Source organism: Monodon monoceros, unplaced genomic scaffold, assembly GCF_005190385.1.
Source record: "Monodon monoceros isolate NGI ecotype Baffin Bay Population unplaced genomic scaffold, NGI_Narwhal_1 Super_Scaffold_2, whole genome shotgun sequence".
NCBI classification, from domain to species: Eukaryota; Metazoa; Chordata; class Mammalia; order Artiodactyla; family Monodontidae; genus Monodon; species Monodon monoceros.
In genome coordinates, this window is record NW_021703776.1 from 73,349,204 (window position 1) to 73,372,645 (window position 23,442).

Below are 23,442 nucleotides of genomic sequence, written 5' to 3' on the forward strand. Positions count from 1 at the left end.
GGTGGAGTGGTGGGCCCAACAACCAGGAAAGCCGGCCCCCGCCACCCCAACACGGCCCCCCCCAAAGAGGAGGAAAAAAAAAAAGGGGGCCCCCGCCCAAAAAAAAAAAAAAAAAAAAAAAAAAAAAAGCCAAGATCAGACTTGGTTACTAACTTCAAATAAAGATAGGCCCTCACTTATTAACACAGAAGTAGTAACTTGGGTGTTATAACTATTTAAAAAGTAAAACTAAAAGATATAATTCTTGGATATAATTTCCCCCTGGTCACCTCACCTCTGGCACTCATGAACTCTTGCTGATCCAGACCTCCTCTGGGCTGACACTTGCCCTACTGGCCAGAATCTTCTTGCACTGTAGCCAGGGAAGCCAAGGATCCACTGGTGTTGGAATCACCTCTTCCTCATACCAGGGAACTGGCTTCATTCTTCCACTACAACCTTACCCAGCATTGCCCCTCCATACTCTGAATAAGCTCAGTCTAAACTTGGTCACCTGCTAAAGGGGTGGATGAGCTTTTGTGGGCCGTCTTAGATACGTAACCATCATTTACAACATTACTTCTATGGGAACACAGCAAACTTATTTTGGGAATGTATGAAGACTAAGTAGAGTCTCCTAGTGATAATTCTTGATCATGAGCATGGCACATACTTGAGTGGATAGCCAATTTAATTCTCAAGAATTGTGTCCATGGGGATTCTGTGTTGTACATTTAAAACTAGGGCTTGGGCTTCCCTGGTGGCGCAGTGGTTGAGAGCCAGCCTACCAATGCAGGGGACACGGGTTTGTGGCCCAGTCCTGGAAGATCCCACATGCCGTGAGTGGCTGGGCCCGTGAGCCACGGCCGCTAAGCCTGTGCGTTCGGAGCCTGTGCTCTGCAACTGGAGAGGCCACAACAGTGAGAGGCCCGCGCACCACAAAAAAAAAAAAAAAAAAAAAAAAAAAAGTAGGGCTCAAGGGACCTTCCAGATGAAAGAGGAGTAAGATATGGAGATCACCTTCCTCCCCACAAATACATCAGAAATACATCTACACGTAGAACAACTCCTACAGAACACCTACTGAATGCTGGCAGAAGACCTCAGACTTCCCAAAAGGCAAGAAACTGCCCATGTACCTGGCCATGTGGCTGACAGGGTCTTGGTGATCCAGATGGGTGTCAGGCCTGAGCCTCAGAGTTAGGAAAGCCAAGTTCAGGACATTGGTCAACCAGAGACCTCCCAGATACACGTAATATCAAACGGTGAAAGCTCTCCCAGAGATCTCCATCAAAACGCTAGGACCCAGCTCCACTGAACGACCAGCAACCTACAGTGCTGGACACCCTACGCCAAACAACTAGCAAGACAAGAACACAACCCCACACATTAGCAGAGAGGCTGCCTAAAAACATAATAAGGTCACAGACACCCCAAAACACACCACCAGATGCGGTTCTGCCCACCAGAAAGACAAGATCCAGCCTCATTCATCAGAACACAGGCACCAGTCCCCTCCACCAGGAAACCTACACAACCCACTGAACCAACCTTAGCCACTGGGGGCAGACACCAAAAACAATGGGAACTACGAACTTGCAGCCTGTGAAAAGGTGCCCCAAACACAGTAAGATAAGCAAAATGAGAAGACAGAAATATGCAGCAGATGAAGGAGCAAGGTAAAAACCCACCAGACCAAACAAATGAAGAGGAAATAGGCATTCTACCTGAAAAAGAATTCAGAGTAATGACAGTAAAGATGATAAAAAATCTTGGATACAGAATGCAGAAAATACAAGAAACATTTAACAAGGACCTAGAAGAACTAAAGAGCAAACAATGATGAACAACACAATAAATGAAACTAAAAATTCTCTAGAAGAAATCAATAGCAGAATAACTGAGGAAGAAGAAAGGATATGTGACCTGGAAGATAAAATAGTGGAAATAACTACTGCAGAGCAGAATAAAGAAAAAAGGAAAAGAATTGAGGACAGTCTCAGAGACCACTGGGACAACATTAAATGCACCAACATTCGAATTATAGAGGTCCCAGAAGAAGAAGAGAAAAAGAAAGGGACTGAGAAAATATTTGAAGAGATTATAGTTGAAAACTTCCCTAATATGGGAAAGGAAAGAGTCAATCAAGTGCAGGAAGCACAGAGAGTGACATACAGGATAAATCCAAGGAGAAATACGCCAACACACGTTAATCAAACTATCAAAAATTAAATACAAAGAAAAACTATTAAAAGCAGCAAGGGAGGGCTTCCCTGCTGGCGCAGTGGTTGAGAGTCCGCCTGCCGATGCAGGGGACACGGGTTCGTGCCCCGGTCCGGGAAGATCCCACATGCCGCGGAGCAGCTGGGCCTGTGAGCCATGGCTGCTGAGCCTGTGCGTCCGGAGTCTGTGCTCCACAATGGGATAGGCCACAACAGTGAGAGGCCCGCGTACCGCTTAAAAAAAAAAAAAAAAAAAAGCAGCAAGGGAAAAGCAACAAATAACATACAAGGGAATCCCCATAAGCTTAACAGCAGATCTCTGCAAGCCACAAGGAAGGGGCAGGAAATATTTAAAGTGATGAAAGGGAAAAACCTACAACCAAGATTACTCTACCCAGCAAGGATCTCATTCAGATTCGATGGAGAAATTAAAACTTTTAAAGACATCAAAAGCTAAGAGAATTCAGCACCACCAAACCAGCTTTACTACAAATGCTAAAGAAACTTCTTTAGGTGGGAAACACAAGAGAAGGAAAAGACCTACAGTAACAAAACAATTTAAAAAATGGTAATAGGAACATATATATCAATCATTACATTAAATGTAAATGGATTAAATGCTGCAACCAAAAGACATACGCTGGTTGAATGGATACAAAAACAAGACCTGTATATATGCTGTCTACAAGAGACCCACTTCAGACCTAGGGACACATACAGACTGAAAGTGAGGGGATAGAAAAAGATATTCCAGCAAATGGAAATCAGAAGAAACCTAGAGAAGCAATTCTCATTTCAGACAAAATAGACTTTAACACAAAGACTATTATGAGAGACAAAGAAGGACACTACATAATGATCAAGGGATCAAACCAAGGAGAATATATAATATTGTAAATATTTACGCACCCAACATAGGAGCACCTCAATACATACGGCAAATGCTGACAGCCATAAAAGGGAGAAGTCGACAGTAACACAGTCATAGTAGGGGACTTTAACACCCCACTTTCACCAATGGACAGATCATCCAAAATGAAAATAAATAAGGAAACACAAGCTTTAAATGATACATTAAACAAGATGGATTTAATTGATATTTATAGGACATTCCATCCAAAAACAACAAAATACACTTTCCTCTCAAGTGCTCATGGAACACTGTCCAGGACAGATCATACCTTGGGTCACAAATAAAACCTCGGTAAATTCAAGAAACTGAAATGGTATCAAGTATCTTTTCTGACCACAACACTATGAGACTAGATATTAATTACAGGAAAAAATCTGTATTTTTTTACAGATTTGTTTGTTTACAAATACAAACACATGGAGACTAAACAATACACTACTGAATAACCAAGAGATCACTGAAGAAATCAGAGGAAATCAAAAAATACCTAGACACAAATGACAATGAAAACACGACGACCCAAAACCTATGGGATGCAGCAAAAGCAGTTCTAGGAGGGAAGTTTATAGCAATACAATCCTACCTTAAGAAACAAGAAACACCTCAAATAAACAATCTAAACTTACACCTAAAGCAATTAGAGAAAGAAGAACAAAAACACCCCAAAGTTAGCAGAAGGAAGGAAATCACAAAGATCAGATCAGAAATAAATGAAAAAGAAATGAAGGAAACGATAACACAGATCAATAAAACTAAAAGCAGGTTCTTTGAGAAGATAAACAACATTGATAAACCACTAGCCAGACTCATCAAGAAATAAATGCAGAAGACTCAAATCAACAGAATTAGAAATGAAAAAGGAGAAGTAACAACTGACACTGCAGAAATACAAAGAATCATGAGGGATTACTACAAGCAACTATATGCCAATAAAATGGACAACCTGGAAGAAATGGACAAATTCTTAGAAAAGCACAACCTCCTGAGACTGAACCAGGAAGAAAGAGAAAACATGAAGAGACCAATCACAAGCACTGAAATTGAAACTGTGATTAAAAATCTTCCAACAAACAGAAGCCCAGGACCAGATGGCTTCACGGGCGAATTCTATCAAACATTTAGAGAAGAGCTAACACCTATCCTTCTTAAACTTGTCCAAAATACAGCAAAGGGAGGAATACTCCCAAACTCATTCTATGAGGCCATAATAACCCTGATACCAAAACCAGACAAAGATGCCACACACAAAAGAAAACTACAGGCCGATATCACTAAAGGACACAGATGCAAAAATCCTCAACACAATACTAGCAAACAGAGTCCAACATCACACCAAAGGATCATACACCATGATCAAGTGGGGTTTATCCCAGAGATTCAAGGATTCTCAATATATGCATATCAAACAAATTGAAACAGAAAAGTCATATGATCATCTCAATAGCTGCAGAGAAAGCTTTCGACATAATTCAACACCCATTTATGATAAAAACCCTCCAGAAAGTAGGCATAGAGGGAACTTACCTCAACAAATAAAGGCCATATATGACAAACCCACAGCCAAGATTGTTCTCAATGCTGAAAAACTGAAACCATTTCCTCTAAGATCAGGAAAAGGACGAGGCTGTCCACTCTCACCACTATTATTCAACATAGTTTTGGAAGTTTTAGCCAAAGCAGTCAGAGAAGAAAAAGAAATAACAGGAATCCAAATTGCAAAAGAAGAAGTAAAACTGTCACTGTTTGCAGATGACATGATACTATATATAGAGAATCCTAAAGATGCCACCAGAAAACTACTAGAGCTAATCAATGAATTTGGTAAAATTGCAGGATACAAAATTAATGCACAGAAATCTCTTTCATTCCTATGCACTAGTGATGAAAAATCTGAAAGAGAAATTAAGAAAACACTCCCATTTACCATTGCAACAAAAAGAATAAAGTACCTAGGAATAAACCTACCTAGGGAGACAAAAGACCTGTATGCAGAAAACTATAGGACACTGATGAAAGAAATTAAAGATGATACAAAGAGATAGAGAGATATGGCATGTTCTTGGAATGGAAGAATCAACATTGTGAAACTGATTATACTACCCAAAGCAATCCACAGATTCAATGCAATCCCTATCAAACTACCAATGCCATTTTTCACAGAACTAGAACAAAAAATTTCACAATTTGTATGGAAACACAAAAGACCCTGAATTGCTAAAGCAACCTTGAGAAAGAAAAACGGAGCTGGAGGAATCAGGCTCCCAGACTTCAGACTATACTACAAAGCTACAGTAATCAAGACACTATGGTACTGGCACAAAAACAGAAACATAGATCAATGGAATAGAATAGAAAGCCCAGAGGTCAACCCATGCACATATGGTCACCTTATCTTTGCTAAAGGCGGCAAGAATATACCATGGAGAACAACAGGCTTTTCAATAAGTGGTGCTGGGAAAACTGGACAGCTACAAGTAAAAGAATGAAATTAGAATACTCCCTAACACCACACACAAAAATAAACTCAAAATGGATTAAAAATCTAAATGTAAGGCCAGAGACTATAAATCTCTTAGAGGAAAACATAGGCAGAACACTCTATGACATAAATCACAGGAAGATCCTTTTTGACCCACCTCCTAGAGAACTGGAAATAAAAACAAGAACATACAAATGGGACCTAACGAAACTTAAAAGCTTTTGCACAGCAAAGAAAAACATAAACAAGACGAAAAGACAGCCCTCAGACTGGGAGAAAATATTTGCAAATGAAGCAACTGACAAAGGATTAATCTCCAAAACTTACAAGCAGCTCATGCAGCTCAATAACAAAAAAACAAACAACCCAATCCAAAAATGGGCAGAAGACCTAAACAGACATTTCTCCAAAGAAGATATACAGACTGCCAACAAATACATGAAAGGATGCTCAATATCACTAATCATCAGAGAAATGCAAAGCAAAACTGCAATGAGGTTATCACCTCACACCAGTCAGAATGGCCATCATCAAAAAATGTACAAACAATAAATGCTGGAGAGGGTGTGGAGAAAAAGGAACCCTCTTGCACTGTTGGTAGGAATGTGAATTGATACAGCCACTATGGAGAATAGCATGGAGGTTCCTTAAAAAATTAAAAATAGAACTACCACATGATCCAGCAATCCCACTACTGGGCATATACCCTGAGAAAACCATAATTCAAAAAGAGTCATGTACCACAATTTTCACTGCAGCTCTATTTACAATAGCCAGGACATGGAAGCAACCTAAATGTCCACTGAGATATGAAAAGATAAAGATGTGGCACATGTATACAACGGAATATTACTCAGCCATAAAAAGAAACGAAATTGAGTTATAGTGAGGTGGATGGACCTAGAGTCTGTCATACAGAATGAAGTAAAGCAGAAATTAACACACCATTGTAAAGCAATTATACTCCAACTAAGATGTTAAAAAAAAAAACGAGGCTTCCCTGGTGGCGCAGTGGTTGGGAGTCCGCCTGCCGATGCGGGGGACGCAGGTTCTTGCCCTGGTCCGGGGGGATCTGGGCCTGCGCGTCAGGAGCCTGTGCTCCGCGGCTGCGTGGGGGCGGGCCATGGCAGTGGGAGGCCCGCATACCACAAAAAAAAAAAAAAAAAAAAAAAACGAAATGGAGTTATTTGTAGTGAGGTGGATGGACCTAGAGACTGTCATACAGAATGAAGTAAGTCAGAAAGAGAAAAACAAATGCGATATGCTAACACATATATATGGAATCTAAAAAAAAAAAAGAAAGAAAATGGTTCTGAAGAACTTAGGGGCAGGACAGGAATAAAGACACAGACATAAGAGTGGACTTGAGGACACGGGGAAGGGGAAGGGTTAGCTGGGACGAAGTGAGAGAGTGGCATGGACATATATACTCTACCAAATGTAAAAATAGATAGCTAGTGGGAAGCAGCCACATAGCACAGGGAGATGAGCTCGGTGCTCTATGACAACCTAATGGGTGCGATAGGGAGGGTGAGAGGAAGATGCAAGAGGGACGAGATATGGGGATATACGTATATGTATAGCTGATTCAGTTTGTTATAAAGCAGAAACTAACACACCATTGTAAAGCAAATATATTCCAATAAAGATGTAAAAAAAAAAAAGAATAAAAAAAATAGAGCTCAGATCAGGGTGATCTCATGTATTTTTCTAAATATAGTAATTATTCACATTCATTGAATTATTAAATTACAGGGTTATTAATAAGCTAATAAAAGTTGCGAACTGGCTAAGAGAAAAGTTTGAGTTAATAAAAATTTCAACTATTATAATGTTATTAGTGATTCAAACTCAATTAAGTTAAATGTCTCCTATTATCTCAAGGATGGAGACTGAAAATTCACTTGTATTATGTAATTATTCAATGAAAGTATTTAAAATTAACATCATTTAAACACAACCAAAAAGCCTGATTTAAAGGTTTCACTGCGTTTGGTTTCCTGCATAAGGGCTTTAATACATGCATTTTATTTAGCACATTTACACACCTAGTAAAAACTGCTTACTACAACTATGCCTTAACCAATAGGTTAATAACTAGCATAAACTCTGATAACACGCATGAGAATAGAAGACAGCCTAGGTTCAATTCCTTAGACTTTACCACTTTCTTGCTGAGGACCCTGGGCAAATTACTTTGAGTCTTGGTTTATTCACCTGTAAAATGGGAGTAACTGGTATAAGTAGCTACCTCATAGCATGTTTAAACGAGACAATCTATAAACTTAGAAGAGAGCTTGGCATATACAGGCATATCTCAGAGACACTGCAGGTCTGGTTCCAGACCACTGCAATAAAGTGAGTATCGCTATAAAGTGAGTCACATGACTATTTTGGTTTCCAGTGCATTTAAAGGTTATGTTTATGTTTATAGTATACTGTAGTCTATTAAGTGTGCTATAGCATTGTTTAAAAAACAATGTACATACCTTAATTAAAAAATAGTTTATTGCTAAAAAATGCTAACCATCATCTGAGCCTTCAGTGAGTGGTAGTAGTAATATCAATGGTCACTGACCACAGATCGATGACAACAAATATAATAATAATGAAAAAGTTTGAAATATTGGGAGAATTACCAAAATATGACACAGAGACACGAAGTGAGCAAATGCTGGTGGAAAAAATGGCACCAACAGATTTGCTCTACACAGAATTGCCAAAAAACTTTCAATTTGTTAAAAAAATAAAAATGCAGTGCGTATGAAGTGTGATAAAGTGAAGTGCAATAAAATGAGGTATGCCTGCAATAAATACTCAATAAAAGTCAGGTATTACTAGGTTTGCATATCTATCATACAGATTTTCAACAATTCAAAGACACATCAGTATGACTATAGTTACTCTGGCACCGGGTGGATATGTCACTCTAGCTCAAGTCCTACCCAGTGGCTTCCTATCATAACTGGAATAAAATTCAAAGTTCCCACCTTGGTCCTGCATGATCTGGCTTCTGGTCACCTCTCAGACCTCATTGCCAGTCTAGACACTTTTGTACCAGCTGTTCCCTCTGCTTCAAACACCCTCCCCAAGGCTACAACCTTCACTTCATCTAGCTTTCTGTTTACGTATCATTATAGGAAGGTTTTTCCTAACAACTCCATTCAAAAGCTTTCTGCCATCCCTTCCATTAGCTCTTTACCTCCTTATCTGCTTTATTTCTCTTTATACTTATAATTAGTACTGGGTATCACATTACAGATGTATTTATTCATTTGTTTTTTATCTGTCTCCCCCCACTAGAACGTAAGCTCCATGAGGTCAGGGAATGCATCTTAATACATAGCTATATCCTCTAAGTTTCTAAAACACTGCTTGCATTTAGGAGGCTCTCAACAAACAGGTGTCAAACAACTGAATTAAAACTAAACCGAATACAAAAATGCATCTCACATGGTTGACCTCCATAAGGGGTTTATAATCTTGTATGGAAGAAGAAACAGTCACAAGGATTCTGTGTTATTATTGCCTGAATCACTTTAAAGTGATTGCTGATGAGTGACAAATTTTCATTATCTGCATCCAAGGGTTAATTGTTGGATTTTAAAAAGCCCTTTGTGTATACTCATTAAATTGACAATAGAACTCACAGCTGAGTTAATTTAGCCTCTGGTTTGCTGGTCATCTGGAGCTCAACTGTTTTCTGCCTTACGAGGCGCACACACACAAATGTACTTGGAACGTGCCATATACAGCGTGACTAGCAGACATTTCATTTGACAGACCTACTCAGTCAAGGCTAAGGTGCAGTTGTAATAAGCTGCATCACCTTTCTAGTCATTTTATCATCTAAACAGGTAAGTGAAAAGCCCTGATTCCACCAGCTGATTCTACTGAAAGCCTAGGCTCACATTCCTGAAAACCAGTTGGTCACACAACTTCAACCTTCACTGAAGCAGAGGAATAAGACAGCTCTCCTTCCCATTTCTATGTAACACTCAGGCTTACTGTGTTGCTTCAAGAAGGAAGCAAATTGCAAAAGCAAAAAAAAAGAGTGAATGTATCAGATTTAGAAGACACCATCTTTCCTAAACTGCAAGGCCTCTGAATGTTTACATGCTACTGTGGCTGCTTTTACAAAGGTCAGTCCCAATGGTGAGCCTCCCGAGATCAACCGAATAATTTTGAAAACTTCTTTATATCAGGAACAAAGACATCAATTCACAGTTAATAGAAACAACGTTTGTAAAAGGTCAAACCCATTCATTTTTAAAAAAGCTTTCCAAATTAAGGCAAAATGATTGTTTACTTAATGTTTTATACCTTCAATATTAGTTTTAGATGTGTCTCACACACAGAGACACACATGTGTGTCAGGGACTTGCACAATCCTGGCTTTATCTCTCACTGGCTCTGTGGCCTTGAGCACGTTATCTTACCTCTCTGCTTCAAGTTCCTCATCTATAAAATGGATGGTGTTTTCTACCTCATATTGCCTGCCATGTAATAAGTACTGGACAAATGCAAAGCATTGAATTTATCCATTTTGTATCTAGAATTTACTACTCTCTCCTGATAATCATATTCTCCTCCTTCCTTTTAATAACAGAAATACGTCTTTTAGCTTGGTGCATGGCTGCCCAGCAAGACCACACTCCCACTAGGCGTGGACAAGTGTCTAAATTCTGGTCAATGCGATGTGGGCAGTAAAGGTGTGTATGGCTCCTCTGAAAGGAAGGAACTTGCCCTCCTGGCTCTCCTCCCTCAGGCTGGAACCTGAGAGCAGGAGTGGTGACTGTCTGACCAAAACCACACACATGACGCCCAGGGGTAGCAGCCCTGGAGAGGGAAGGTGCTAAGACCCGCAGGGCTCACCCTGAGCCTTCCTCCTCCCTGGGTCCCTCATCTGCTGGGACTTGCTGTGTTTGAGAAAAATAAACTTCTATACTGTTTATGCTATAATTGTTTCTGCTGAAGTGGCCAAATTAATACACTAACTAATGCTAGCATATTTACTCAATTTTAAATTATAAAAGTTCACAGCCAGGCATCTTGAAATCTATAGTCATTCTCTTCCATATTGATGATCAATTACTTGATGTCAAGTCCTTGTTAGGGGAAGACATCCTCCTTCTGCCCAAATTAAAACACTTGGCAGGTCACAGGTACTGTCTGGGTCCTGGCAACGGACACCTGGATGACTGTGACAGAAATCGAGAAGGAAGGTACCAGCAGTTGTCCAGGGAGGGGGCTGTTCAGGAAAGTCATGAGGTCAGAGCACAGAGTGCGTGTCAGGGCTGGCAGTGTAAGACCCTACTTGGCAGGTCCACCTACCAGCCTGAGGTAGTTCTGTAGCATCTGCAGAGGGATCATAGAGGCATAGGTCACGCTACTGAGGCAGCCTTCCTGCGGCCCTGTGAGAAAGAAGCAAATGGAAGGAAAAATGGGCTCTTCTTGTGAACTGTATAAATGATCAAAACATAAAAGAGCCTATCATAAAAGATACAACATGTTTATTGACTTATGTAGGCAGAGCTGACATTTAGCCAAGAGGCACCAGTGTGCCTTTACCATCGTGAAAATACCGTAACACTTTGTATTGACTGACAGCCCCTGCCACTGGCCTCCCAAGAGCTCCCCAGCTGCCCCTACCTTCCCCCGGGAACCCACCCATCTCCTGTCAATCACTACCAGGGCATTCAGATCCAGGCTCCAAAACTATAGCTTGTATTTGCTCTGATTGCTGGATTCAATATTTTACTGTTTATAAGCAAATGTCATCAGAGATAATCCCAATCCTCAGAAAGTTCTAGCCTTGCCAGCATTAATGTATGGGTGCATTCCCAAACTCTGTCCCCTGCCCCCGACCCCCTTCCGTGTTCAGCCACTCTCTCAATATGGTGTTTCAGCCTGAAGGAATTTTCTGGAATGGTCTCACACTTTTTTTAAACTTAAGTATCATTCAAGCAATAAAATAGAATTTTATTAGTTCAAACTGAATTTTTAAAAGCTCCATTCCCAAGTCTGGGAAATGCATGATGAAATCAGTAGCCTTTTAGAGTTAAGGGCTGAGAAATTGAGAATTTCTATACTACGTACTAGCTTTATGTACTCAGACAAGAAAATCAATCTCTCTGAGCCTCAATTTCCTTGTACATAAAATGAGGATAAACATAAATACGTATCTTAATTGGGCTGTTGTAAGGATTACATGAATCTATACTTGTGTTGTAAACAACAGAGCCTAGCACAGAGTAGATGCTCACTGAAATTAGCCTGTACCCTAATAATCACATGGACTTGACAGCAATAAAAGACACTGCCCTTAACATGGTATCTGTCACTCTCTTATAAGCACATCAGTTTGTTCCTAAAGAGAAATACAATCAGAATCTCAGCAATCAATGATCAGGACAGGCGTTACCACAGGTATCAGAAACATGGCTTTTGATTTTCCTCTTCTTAAACATTTCAAAAAACATCTAATTAATTAGTAGTGGGAGTCACACATGTGTGGCCTGAGGACACAGGACAAAACCATGCAGATTCAGAGGCTGTGCTGTGAAACACTCACGATGCAAAGTCTCCCAACATCACCTCAGTCTGGAATATCCTTACCTGACAAAAGCGCAGTGACCTGCTCTGCTTTATTCGTTCTCATAAAGTCCCACGGGGACTGGGTGAAGCTCTGACCTGCTGACCACGGCACATTTCCTAGTTCAAAAAAGATAAAATGAAATATCAAGAGAAGCTTAAAAGTAATTCTTCTTGTAAGAGTCAATGAACGATGTCCTGTGTGAGACCCCAAAGGACTCCAGAGCTTAGACTGTCAGAGACACAGACAGACTATGGAAAGGGTCACACAAAGGGTTAACTCCCTCATACAATTTTTGTGGATGGTCAAGAGGAGGCCTTCAAGCTACAGCCTTCTCCAAAGCTGTTCTTACAAGGGATTGAAAGAAACCTGGTGAAAATACAACCAAACATGTCCAGGGTGAAGTTTTCAAGGACAAAGCAGATCATAACCTTTCATGGTTCTTCCAGTGCCTGTTTCACAAAGCCCGAGCACTTTGGATGAGATAACAGGTCCTTTATGATCTGGTCCTTGCCCCACTTTCCAACAAATTTTTGGATTCTAGTAAAAACAGTTAACTTCAGGGGCTCAGAATAAAGCAAACCTTTTCACAGTCTGGGCCCCCCGCTCACTCTTGCTCAGAAAAGGGTCCCAATTCGTAAGTGTCCACTCTGGGGAGGCATTAGTCCTCAGTACTTGTTTCCATCTCTTCCTTCCACAGATCAATTCTCAAATACCTTTTCTCAGCATACCTCCAACACACGTGCATACCCTACCTGTAACTCACTGCTTCTCTGTTGCCCTTGGTCCCTTTAATCCAGTTGAGGTTATCAATAAAGTTACTTATATACATACGTAATAACAGTGGTGTGCAGGCATGCCTCCTTTTATTGTGCTTTGCTTTACTGCCCACTGCAGAGCTTGTGTTATTTACAAACTAAAAGCTCTTGACCCTGCATGGAACAAGTCTATCAGCGCCATTTTTCCAACAGCATTTTCTCACTTTGTGCCTGTGTAACATTTTGGTAATTCTCACAATATTTCAAACGTTTTCGTTATTATTATATTTGTTATGGTGATCTGTGATCAGTGATCTCTGATGTTACTATTGCAAAAAGATTATGACCTGCCAAAGGCTCAGACGATAGTTAGCATTTTTTAGCAAAAAAAGTTTTTAAATTCAGGTATGTACATAGTTTTTTAGACAATGCTATTGTACACTTAATAGACTGCAATACATTATAAATAACGTTTATATGCACTGAGAAACCAATACATGTGACTCGCTTTACTGGGGTATTCTGTTTATTGCGGTGGTCTGGAACTGAACCCGCGATATCCCTGAGGTATGCCTGTAACTACCAGTTATCAAGTGGCCACAGCCAGGTACTAAACGAAAGCCTTTACCCACAAAACTCAATGATTTTTAGATCTGAAATGCTTCTTGGGTGCCCCGCACCTCTGGGACAAGAATGAACACCAGAACGGTCAGGCCTTAGCACCCACTGCTCACGGAAGTACCTGGATCTGATGCTGGTGAATACCCATTTGCCTTCCCCAGTTTCCAGATCAGCTGGATGAGGGCTGAGGGTGGAGGACCATTTCGTTCAAAACATAGCCGTGAGGACTTCGTTTATTTGACCCCTGGGCAAAACCACACCTTAAATAATACTGCATTTTCTGGGCAAATGTGTTCCTGAGAATCATTTATGACTTATTTTTTTAATGCACTTCTAAATTAATAATATAATATTTATTATAATCTTTATTAGATTATAATAAAATATAATCTAATTCTTCTGTAATAATTATTTTATGATTATAACAATGATCCATAAAATTAAGTTGTGAATAATTTGCTTTAAAAGCTATTGGTAATATATGTTTTGAAAGTGATTTCGAATATATGTGTGAACAAAATAAAATACTTTCTAATATAATAAGCTGATACATTAATCGCATGGTGAAAATTGCCCTTCCCTCAATCTTGACTATTTTTTTGCAACCTGGTGCTATTGAAAATACACAGGCTTTCCTATCAGACGGGCTGGAATCTGAGTCCTGACTGTGTGACCTCAGGCAAGTTAACTTGTAACCAGTTATCTGTAAATGAGCCTGCTGTAAGGACTCACTAAGGTCTGTATATAAATAAAGCTCCCAGCACAGTCCTGCCATCACAGGAAGTTCCCCACAGACGTCAGTTCTCTTAGTTCGACAGGAAAGAAACTAACCAGGGACAACTAACATTTATAGTACACTTACTATGTTTACCAGAAAGCAACTCTTATCTTTTGAAGTTCTTTGGAGTCCTATCAAACAGAAACGACCAGGTATCACCCTGACTCATCCCAAGTGGGAGCTCTGACTATCTTCATTAAAGTGCTTCTTCTAACTCTAGACTTTATTAGGACTCCCATCCAAAGGTACGGTGTTCATACACTACTGCATCTCTGGCACAGCCCGAGTACAAACTTGGAGCTGTGTTCAGAGCTTGTGTATTAGCAAGCAGCTGCAATGTGGTTAGTTTCTTGCATTTATCTAAATAGCAAGTGCAATCACAAAGCCTCATCAAGGGCTTTCATGTTCTTTACTCTCTGGATATTATTTGAGGCATAAAAGCGTTTTTATACCAACAGGCAACATTATGTAATGGTTGCATTATGAATACTCAAGTTTTTCAGCACCAGCAGCTGCCACAAGTGAGCTTTGAATGTATTTAATCAGTGAGCTGCGTATCAGGTTAGGGAGCCCATGAATGTAAATAAACCCAGAAATTTAACTTTCTCTTCATTGCTGGACTGCTGATACCTAACGTGATGGATCGCACGCTGCTTGCACCGAGGCCAATGCTAGAGTCAGTGGTGCTATTAAACGTCACGTCTTCCAGACTCCACCATCCATCAGAAGAGATTGCTTGGAAATGATTTGTCAGAGCTTGACTCACTGCTTTTGAAAAATCATCCCATGATGTCTGTTTGCGAATATTTAAAGCACATATTGTGTTTTCACATTCAAAATCGTCGGCACCGTAGTTGCCTGGTTGAATCTCACCCACTGAAATCCTTAAGGGTATTTTAAGAGCATCTGTTGGAAGAATGAAAGAATTAGGGGAAAAAAATCCTGACAGGATAAAAACCAGCAAAAATCTTACATGAAACAAACAGATATAAACATTTTAAAAACAAAGCAAAGGGCAGCTATCCTTTTTTAAATATCATCTATTGAATATTCGTCTACTGGAGTAAATTTTGGTCTCCCAATCTCTTCACAGTTTCTTTGGAACCATGTTGCTTGAACTGTTTATCTTTCCTTGTCTCTTTGGTCAGTTCTACTTCCTTGATTCTTTCCCTTCAGCAAGGTTCTCAGATTCTTTCAAAAAGCATCTGAGAAAACAAGAGCCCTCTCTTGACCTCTCTATATCACCTTTTCTCCTCACTTTCATTGATAACATCATGAAGAAGGCAGTTACAGCTGCGTAGGTCAGTGTGCTTAGGACAGTGGTTTCAGACTCATACAGACCTCGGGCTGGGCCTCAGGGTCAGCTTTCTACTTAGCCATGTGTACTTGGTAAATGGCCTTGATCTCTCTATGCCCCAATTTCTTCCATAAAATGGAAGGAACGTACAACTGAGATGCTATGAAGAATAAATGAACTCATGTTTGGAAGGGATTTAACACACTATTTGTTTAACACATTATCTGTTAACACACTATCTCACAAGAACTAGTAAGTACTTGATAACTGGTGAGCAGTGCAGTAGAAGCTTTTAAAATGATCCTTCCAATCTCTCTGTGACACCAGCGGACTGGGGCCCCCTCCCAGGTGCATAGCTCCCCATGTACTTGTTTTCACGAACTGAATTATATGCTTACCAAGAGCCACTTGTGTTTAATCCCAAATCTTCTATGTCTGTTGAACTCATTACTATAATTAGTAAATTAAATATTCCAGATACTGATGAAATGAGTTACTATTCCTATGAAAATGAGAACACTTTTGAGACTGAACAGAGGAGTTGCTATAAACAAGTTTTTAGTGAGATATGGATGAGACAACTACATAAAATTAGAAAAAATTTAATTATCTCTAGACAGATACTGCCTTTAGTTTGCTTCATAAATATGTTTACGTCCTCAAACAACAGAAACCACAGACAAAGCATTAAAGATGTGGTTTGTTCAAATAAAAATATGTGGCACTTCAATCAGCAGAACCATATCAATATAAAGAGCTTCACCTAAAAGCTGATGAAAGAATTACTTGGTGTGTTTTAAATTAAAATGAAATGTTTAAAAATATTTTTATGATCCTCTTCTTAAACTGACTTTTTTCCATTAACTGACCACCTACTAGATTTTATTTTTGGTCTTCATGTTACTTAGCAGCTTGTGACACAGCTAATCTCTCTGCTCTCTGATACACTCCTCCTGGATTTCCTCACACCTCATTGGTCACCCGCTAATGTTGTTCCTTTGCTGGTCCCTCCCCTTCTTCTAGATTTCTTAATGAGAGTCTTGCAAGGCTTGTTTCTCTTAGTTTTTCTATCTGTGTTCACTGCCTTCGAGACCTCATACAGTCCCATGACTTTAAGTACCATCTCTAGACTGCTGACTCTCAGATTTATAAATCCAGCTCATACTCACTCCAGAATTCTTGCTGACTTGACATCTCCTACATAGACGCCCTAACAGGCATCTCAAATTCATAACTCAGAACATAACTCCTAATCTTCGTTAGCAAAATCTGCTTCACCCACAGCCTTCCCCTAGACAGCTGATGGCAATGCCATCCTGCCAGTTGTTCAGACTGAAAACCTTGCAATTATCCATGAATCCCCTCTCTCGTACCTCACATCCAACCCATCAGAAAGTTCTGTTGGCTCATCTTTGGCTATATCCGGAACCGAAACGTCCTCATTTACTACAATCCTGAACTGAGCTGTCATTACTGGCTCTCACCTGGAACACTACATTAATGGCCTAACATTAGGCCTGTGACTTCCTAGTTGTTTTTTTTTTTGACAAAGCAGCCAGAGATACCATTAAAACGTACACCATTCTTAATTAGGAACATTGCCAGGGTTGGCCTTTTACAATTAGTATGAGATTTCTTTGATTTTATCTTTTAATAGTTATTTTAAAAAACGTTTTATTGGCGTATAGTTGACTTACAATGTTGTGTTATTTAGAAGCTCACTTATGTTTACTAAGTTGATAAAAGCAAAATTTTAAATGAGATAGCTAAAATAAATAAGTAAATAAAATAAAATGATAGCTAACAAATGTCTTTTTTTTTTTAACAGGGTAGGAATACTTACAATGTTCCTGAATTTAAAAATGACAAAAATTCTTAAAAAAAAAAAATGTACACCAGGTCCCATCACTCGTAAGCTCAAACACTGAAATGGTTACCTTAAGTCCCAACAATGGCCTACAAATTCCAGTTAGATCAGGCTCAATCCCCATCCCCTCCTGCAACTTCTCTGACCTGTTTTCCTACTTTTCTCCCCTCACTCGTGATAACACAGTCACTCTGCCCTGCTTGCGGTTCCTCACACACAACAGATATGCTCCTACCTGTTAGGGCCTCTGTCCACTTGATGCTCTGCCTGAAAAGTTCTTACCTGAGAGATCTACAGAGCTGCCCCTTCCTCGCCTCCAAGTGTTTGCTCAGATGTCTTATCAGTGAGGCTACCCTGTCTATCGTTTTAAAAACTGAAACCCACCCTCTCACTCCCCATCCCTCTTAGTCTTTTCCATAGCACGTATTACCATCTCACATACCATACAATGAATTATTGCTTATGTTTATTGTTCACTTTCTGACTCAATGTTAGAATGTAAGCTCAAATCCAACTACTGATACAGCTGGCTGACTGGATGGACTGAGTGATAATCCTGATATAAGAGGTCACAATATTTCATCTGATCTAGCACTCCATATTCATAAACCCACAAGTGAACTTTTCATAAATGTTCAGAAGTATATACTCTTAAAGATGGAAGGGACCCAAAAGATCATCAATTATCTTCCTAGACAGGTAGGCAACCAAACATTGAGAGATAACTGACCTGCCTGCCTACATTCATATGATCAGCTAATAGCACACTAGACGGCCATGATTTCTCATAGCTTCCTAGTCTCATGCCTAGAAAGACAATCTAAGTCAGAAGAAAAGAGCAATAATTATTTAAAAGCTGTCCAACATCAGTCAAATACAAGGAAGACCTAGCATTATTTCAATAACAGCTAATTCTGTAAAAAGCCATTCTATGTGGAAAAATATAATTACCCCATTTATAACCAATTAAGTGTTTTTGTAGCAGCTAGGGTTCAAAGAAGGTTAAGAAGAGAGTGAGAAAACTGTAGTTGCATTAATATCTTTCCCACAGTCCCAGAGGCCCCAGCAGTGTGGATGCAGGATGAGCAATGCAGCTGCAAAGGGCACTCACTCAGATTCTCCAGCAGGTGCTTGCAGTCATCAGTGGCGACATCGTGTGCAGTCCGATTACACTTATCTCTTTTTTCTGGCTCCAGCCCTCCATGCCTACACAAGACTTGTAGGCAGTTCTGTAAAGACACGAACTCCATTACCTCACGTCCAAGTGAATAAACTCAAGCGAAAACTCCAAGGGAAAATTCAGTTGCCTGTAGCAAGCGTATCAGGAATTCTCAGCCAGAAAGCTTCTTTCTTTCCCAGCAACCCAAATACACAGATTAATCTAAACACTGTCTCCAAATGAAAAGCAAACAGTGCTTCATTTACATGTGATTCACAGGATCAAAACACTGCTCCACAGAACAGCCTCTTAGGTTTCAAGAGAAAAAAAATTAGCTTACTAATCACTCAGTTTGCAGAGTGAAATTAAGGAAAAAAGACTTCAGCAGACAGTATCCTTTTACTGTAATTTGGAAATATAAAGCAAAAAGACTTCTGCTACAACCAGATGCACCTTGCTAACTTCTAGATCAGGCACTGCTTTCCTGGTCATGCAAGTGCTGGGCTCCAATTGTAACAAGTCTGTCCCAGAGTCCTTGTAAGCACATATATATTTGAGATCTTACACTGTCTTACTTTATTTATTTGAGAAATAGGTGTGAACACCATGTTGACTGAAGTTTTAGAAAAACATTCTCAATAGATATTGAAGTTAGGTGCCCTCTCTTTTTCAGTTTTTTCTTGTGTTGCTCCAGGAAATCTCCATTTAAAAAATATCACTAACCTACGAACTGAAAGGTCGTAGTTTTCCAAAATTTTTCAATTCAAAGTGGTAGACAATTTATATGCAAACATTTTCAAATAAGGAACTGCATGGCAGGCTATTACATCAGGATATTTATCAAGGAACTCTGCTATTTCAGCTTCTACCACTTCATGATTTGTCTGTTGATTTCCCACCACAGTAAGCACAAAACTGAATAAACCAGAAACCATGAAAAGGAACTACCAACCAAAACAAGCACTGTCCTTCTCTTCGCTCCCCTACACACACACACACACACACACACACACACACACACACACACACACACAGGCTCTGGGCTGACTTCCACTTCTGACAACACAGTAAACTATGCAGTCTGAACAGCTTTCTCTAATCGTGCTGTAAAACACTTTTTTTCTGTTTTGTAAAACATATGTCTTTCTTACTGATGTATAATATCCATATAGAAAAGTACACAAGTAAGTGTGCAGCTTGAAGAATTATCACAAAGTGAACATACTTGTGTAAGGAGCACTCTGGGAGCCTCCTTAATGTTCCATTTCAATCACTAGCCCCTCCCCTTCTCCCCCCAAAGGTAGCTACTACTATGATTTCTAAGATCAGAGATTGGCTTAGCCTATTTATGAATTTTATATAAATGGAACCATATTACAGATACACTTTTATATTTGGCTTCTTTTCATTCAACATAATGTCTGTAAAATTCATCCATGTGTTAGGAACAGTTATAATTCAATTCATTCTTTTTAAAAATTACTGGGTGGTATTCTATCATATGGATATACCACAATTTACTCATCTATTTTCTTGTTGGTGGACATTTGGGTTCTACTATAGACATTCTGGTACGTGTCCTTTGGCGGACACATGTACATATTTCTGTTGGGTAAATGTACAAACTTGGTCTTCTGGGTCATGGGGTATGCACATGTTCTGTATAAGTATAGACTGCAAAGAGCTTTCAAAAGTGGCTATACCAATTTCTGCTCCCACCAGGAGTATACTTGAGTTCCAGTTGCTTCATATTGGCCTCAAAATATATTTTAAATCATGAGTTCACAAGGAAATACAGGAAATCCCTAAGGGTCAGAAAGAAAAACAAAGAGTAAGCTAAGACCACCAGTTAAGTGAAATTTGAACAGGAAGCCAGTGCTGGTTTGAGGACAAAGCCAATATAGGGAATCTTTTTGGATGCTGGGGGGATGGGAAACTAGGCCTTGGTACCTGCACAATGGAGCCGCCGAGCCAGAGGACCTTTGAATCAAGAAAATCTGTCTTCTGCATAGGGACTGACTTGGTCGTTGGTTTCTCACTGCTCAAGAAGGAGGGATCTTCTCTAACAATTGTAATCAAAGTCTAGCTTTCATTGGTCTGGGGTTCAGGTTTAAAATAATCACTAAGCCAAGAAATGAACTGAAAACTAAGTCAAATACATAAATTTTTTGTCCAATTGTTATTACTAATTTGTACAAAATCAATAAATGTATAAAATATTTAATGAAATTGACTCTAATGAAAGATTTAAGTAGAATGCAATCTGAGCATTAAACTTTATGAATTCCCAGATGATAAGAGATAAAAATAATACATTTATTACACAAGTTAGTACTTGCAGCAAAAGCAGGTAAGAGCCAAAACAGACCGGGGGGTGGGGGAGGTCTAATAAGCCTGCCAATATAAATGGTTTTATCTACGAATTTTGGTAAATCATTTAACCTTTTCCTGCTCAGTTTCCGTATCTGTGTCTCAAATATGTGTATTTCATAGGGCTGTTACATGACTTAAATGAAAAGATGGGTAAAAAGCTTTTACATTCTTGGCATGTAAAACGTTCTCACTATTTATTAGCTGCTATTTTTGTTATAATCAACATAATCATCACCAGTTAGAACACAGCCCAAATATTCAGGTAAGTGGTGAGGAATTACAGCACATCAGCAAACGTCGTAATTCTAGGTGATGGTACTTCAAATTACAAACAGAAATGATAAAAGATGCAACCAAAATCTGCAAGATTCTTTTAAGTCTGACCTATAAAGTGGGTTGTGTATAATTTTTATTACACTCAGGTAGGTCAGTAGGCAATAACATAAGCAGTAGCTTTCTCTATAAGGAAGCAAGAAATGTTGGAAAGATAGCAGGATAACGCGTATCCAAACAGGGTCACAGCTGTGAGTTCCACAGCACTATGCTGGGCTCCGTGGGGAACACAAAGAAGATGAAAACTTTACCCAACTGACACTGAACAGCAGCAGCTACAGTAACTACTGGAGCACATACTAAGCTCTAGGCACCGTTCCAACACAGCACAAGTATTTAGTGCTCACACATCCTCACAACTTTATGAAAGAGATACTAAGCACCTCTGTGCCAGGCGCTGTGTTAGAGCCCAGGGTTGTGACGACGAAGATGGTAACAGTTTCTGCTTCTCCGGCAGAGACGCAAAGTATAGTCAAGAGCCACGGGGAAAATGTGCCCAGAAGAGGGGGCTTTTGAAGTGAGGAGAAAGTTTTACTAAGGGGAAGGGGAGGAGGTGGGAAAGGCAGAGAAAAGAATCTAAGCTCTCTCCTTGAAGGGTGGGCTTCGAGTGAAGGGAACACTTGCTGTGATGCTAGTTGCTTCTTCTGGAAATGGATTCTCAGGGGACCTAAACTGGGCAGGCTGTTCCAAGTGATGCAGAGCAAGAGGTCTAGACGAATGAGTCTAAATCAAAGTGCTGTTAACTATGATACAGATACATGTGCTAGAGCAGAGACTTTATTTTTTAATTTATTATTATTTTTGGTCACGCCGCACAGCTGAGGGATCTAAGTTCCCCGACCAGGGATCGAACCCGGGCCCTCAGCAGTGAAAGCGTGGAGCCCTAACCACTGGACCACCAGGGAATTCCCTAGAGCAGAGACTTCAGAAAGCGGTGGCTTAGGCTTCAACTTCTGCTTCCACTCACATCCCAATCACCAGAACTTAGGTAGGTGTCCATGGTCACCTGCTACGGAGGCTGGAGAATACAGTCTTTATTTTGGGTGGTCAAGAGCCCAGCTGAACTCTGAGAGGTCCGTTATTGTAGAAGAGGGTAGAAAAGATGTTGAGGGACAATGAACCACCTCTGCCAGGGGCCTTTAAGAGCTGAGAAGCAAGGTACCAGTGCCAGGGAGAATAAGCTGAAACCCCAAGTCCAAAGAGCTAGAGATAAGATCCTAGTCAGGACAGGGAGCTGAGGGTCTGACACTGGGCAAAGGAAGTGGGAGGGAAAGCAGTCTGCAAATGCACAGGTAGGGTCTGGCACACGTGCTGGGAACAACTTGGGGTGTGGGTGTGCTCACTGTTTTGCAGGGCAGGGGAGATGGAGGCTATCACAATGGGAAATAACAGTATGAGGAAGCAGGCAGACTTAGGGGTGAGATGAAGACAGCTAGCGTCAGCCGTGAAGGGCTGAGTGCTAGGGAGCCTGAATGTCTTTCTGGAGGCATGAGGATATGTTCAGGTAGGAAATGCCATGATCAGCTCAGTTCTGAAAACCAACTGGTACATTTGGAAGACATACAGAAAAAGAGAGTGACAGAAAGGAGACCAGTTAAGACAGAACTCTCATAAAGTAGCCCATTCACTCACTGATTCAACAAACATTTAGTACTTGTGGGCCAGAGGCTGCTGAGCACAATATATACAACGATGAAAAGTGATTTTTTGGAGGAGATGGAAAGGGAGGGAGGCATACAAATAATCACAGTAAAGAACGAGCTCCCTAAGTGAAGTGTGAAGAGGTGCTCTGGGGACCAATGAACTCCTGGAAGCCAAGACTTAAGCTGAGATGTTTTCCAGGCAGGGAGGGGTCAGGACAGAAGAGGCCATTTGAGGTAATGAGAAGAGCAGATGCAAAGGCAGGGAGAGAAGAGACAGCATGTCTACACAACAGCCAGCAGCGCAGGGTCAGAGCAGAGAGTGCATGAGGAAAGGAGACAAGTGTGCTTGCGGAGAGAGGCTGAGGCCAGATCTGGACGGGACTTGTCTGTCATGTAAAGATCTGGCACTTATCCTTGAAGCGACT

At 40.2% G+C, this 23,442-nt stretch overlaps 1 protein-coding gene across 3 annotated transcripts in view; it reads right to left on the reverse strand.

The window, feature by feature from the left end:
• Positions 1-23,442, reverse strand: part of CTTNBP2 (cortactin binding protein 2) — a 158,946-nt gene that overhangs the window by 34,241 nt on the left and 101,263 nt on the right. For all 3 annotated transcript variants that reach the window (XM_029233780.1, XM_029233781.1, XM_029233782.1), the window contains 4 exons: positions 18,621-18,738; positions 14,976-15,251; positions 12,212-12,307; positions 10,928-11,007 (listed from right to left, as the gene is read on the reverse strand). In XM_029233780.1, coding sequence (XP_029089613.1) covers positions 10,928-11,007; positions 12,212-12,307; positions 14,976-15,251; positions 18,621-18,738 — 570 coding nt within the window. The remainder of the gene's footprint in view (positions 1-10,927; positions 11,008-12,211; positions 12,308-14,975; positions 15,252-18,620; positions 18,739-23,442) is intronic.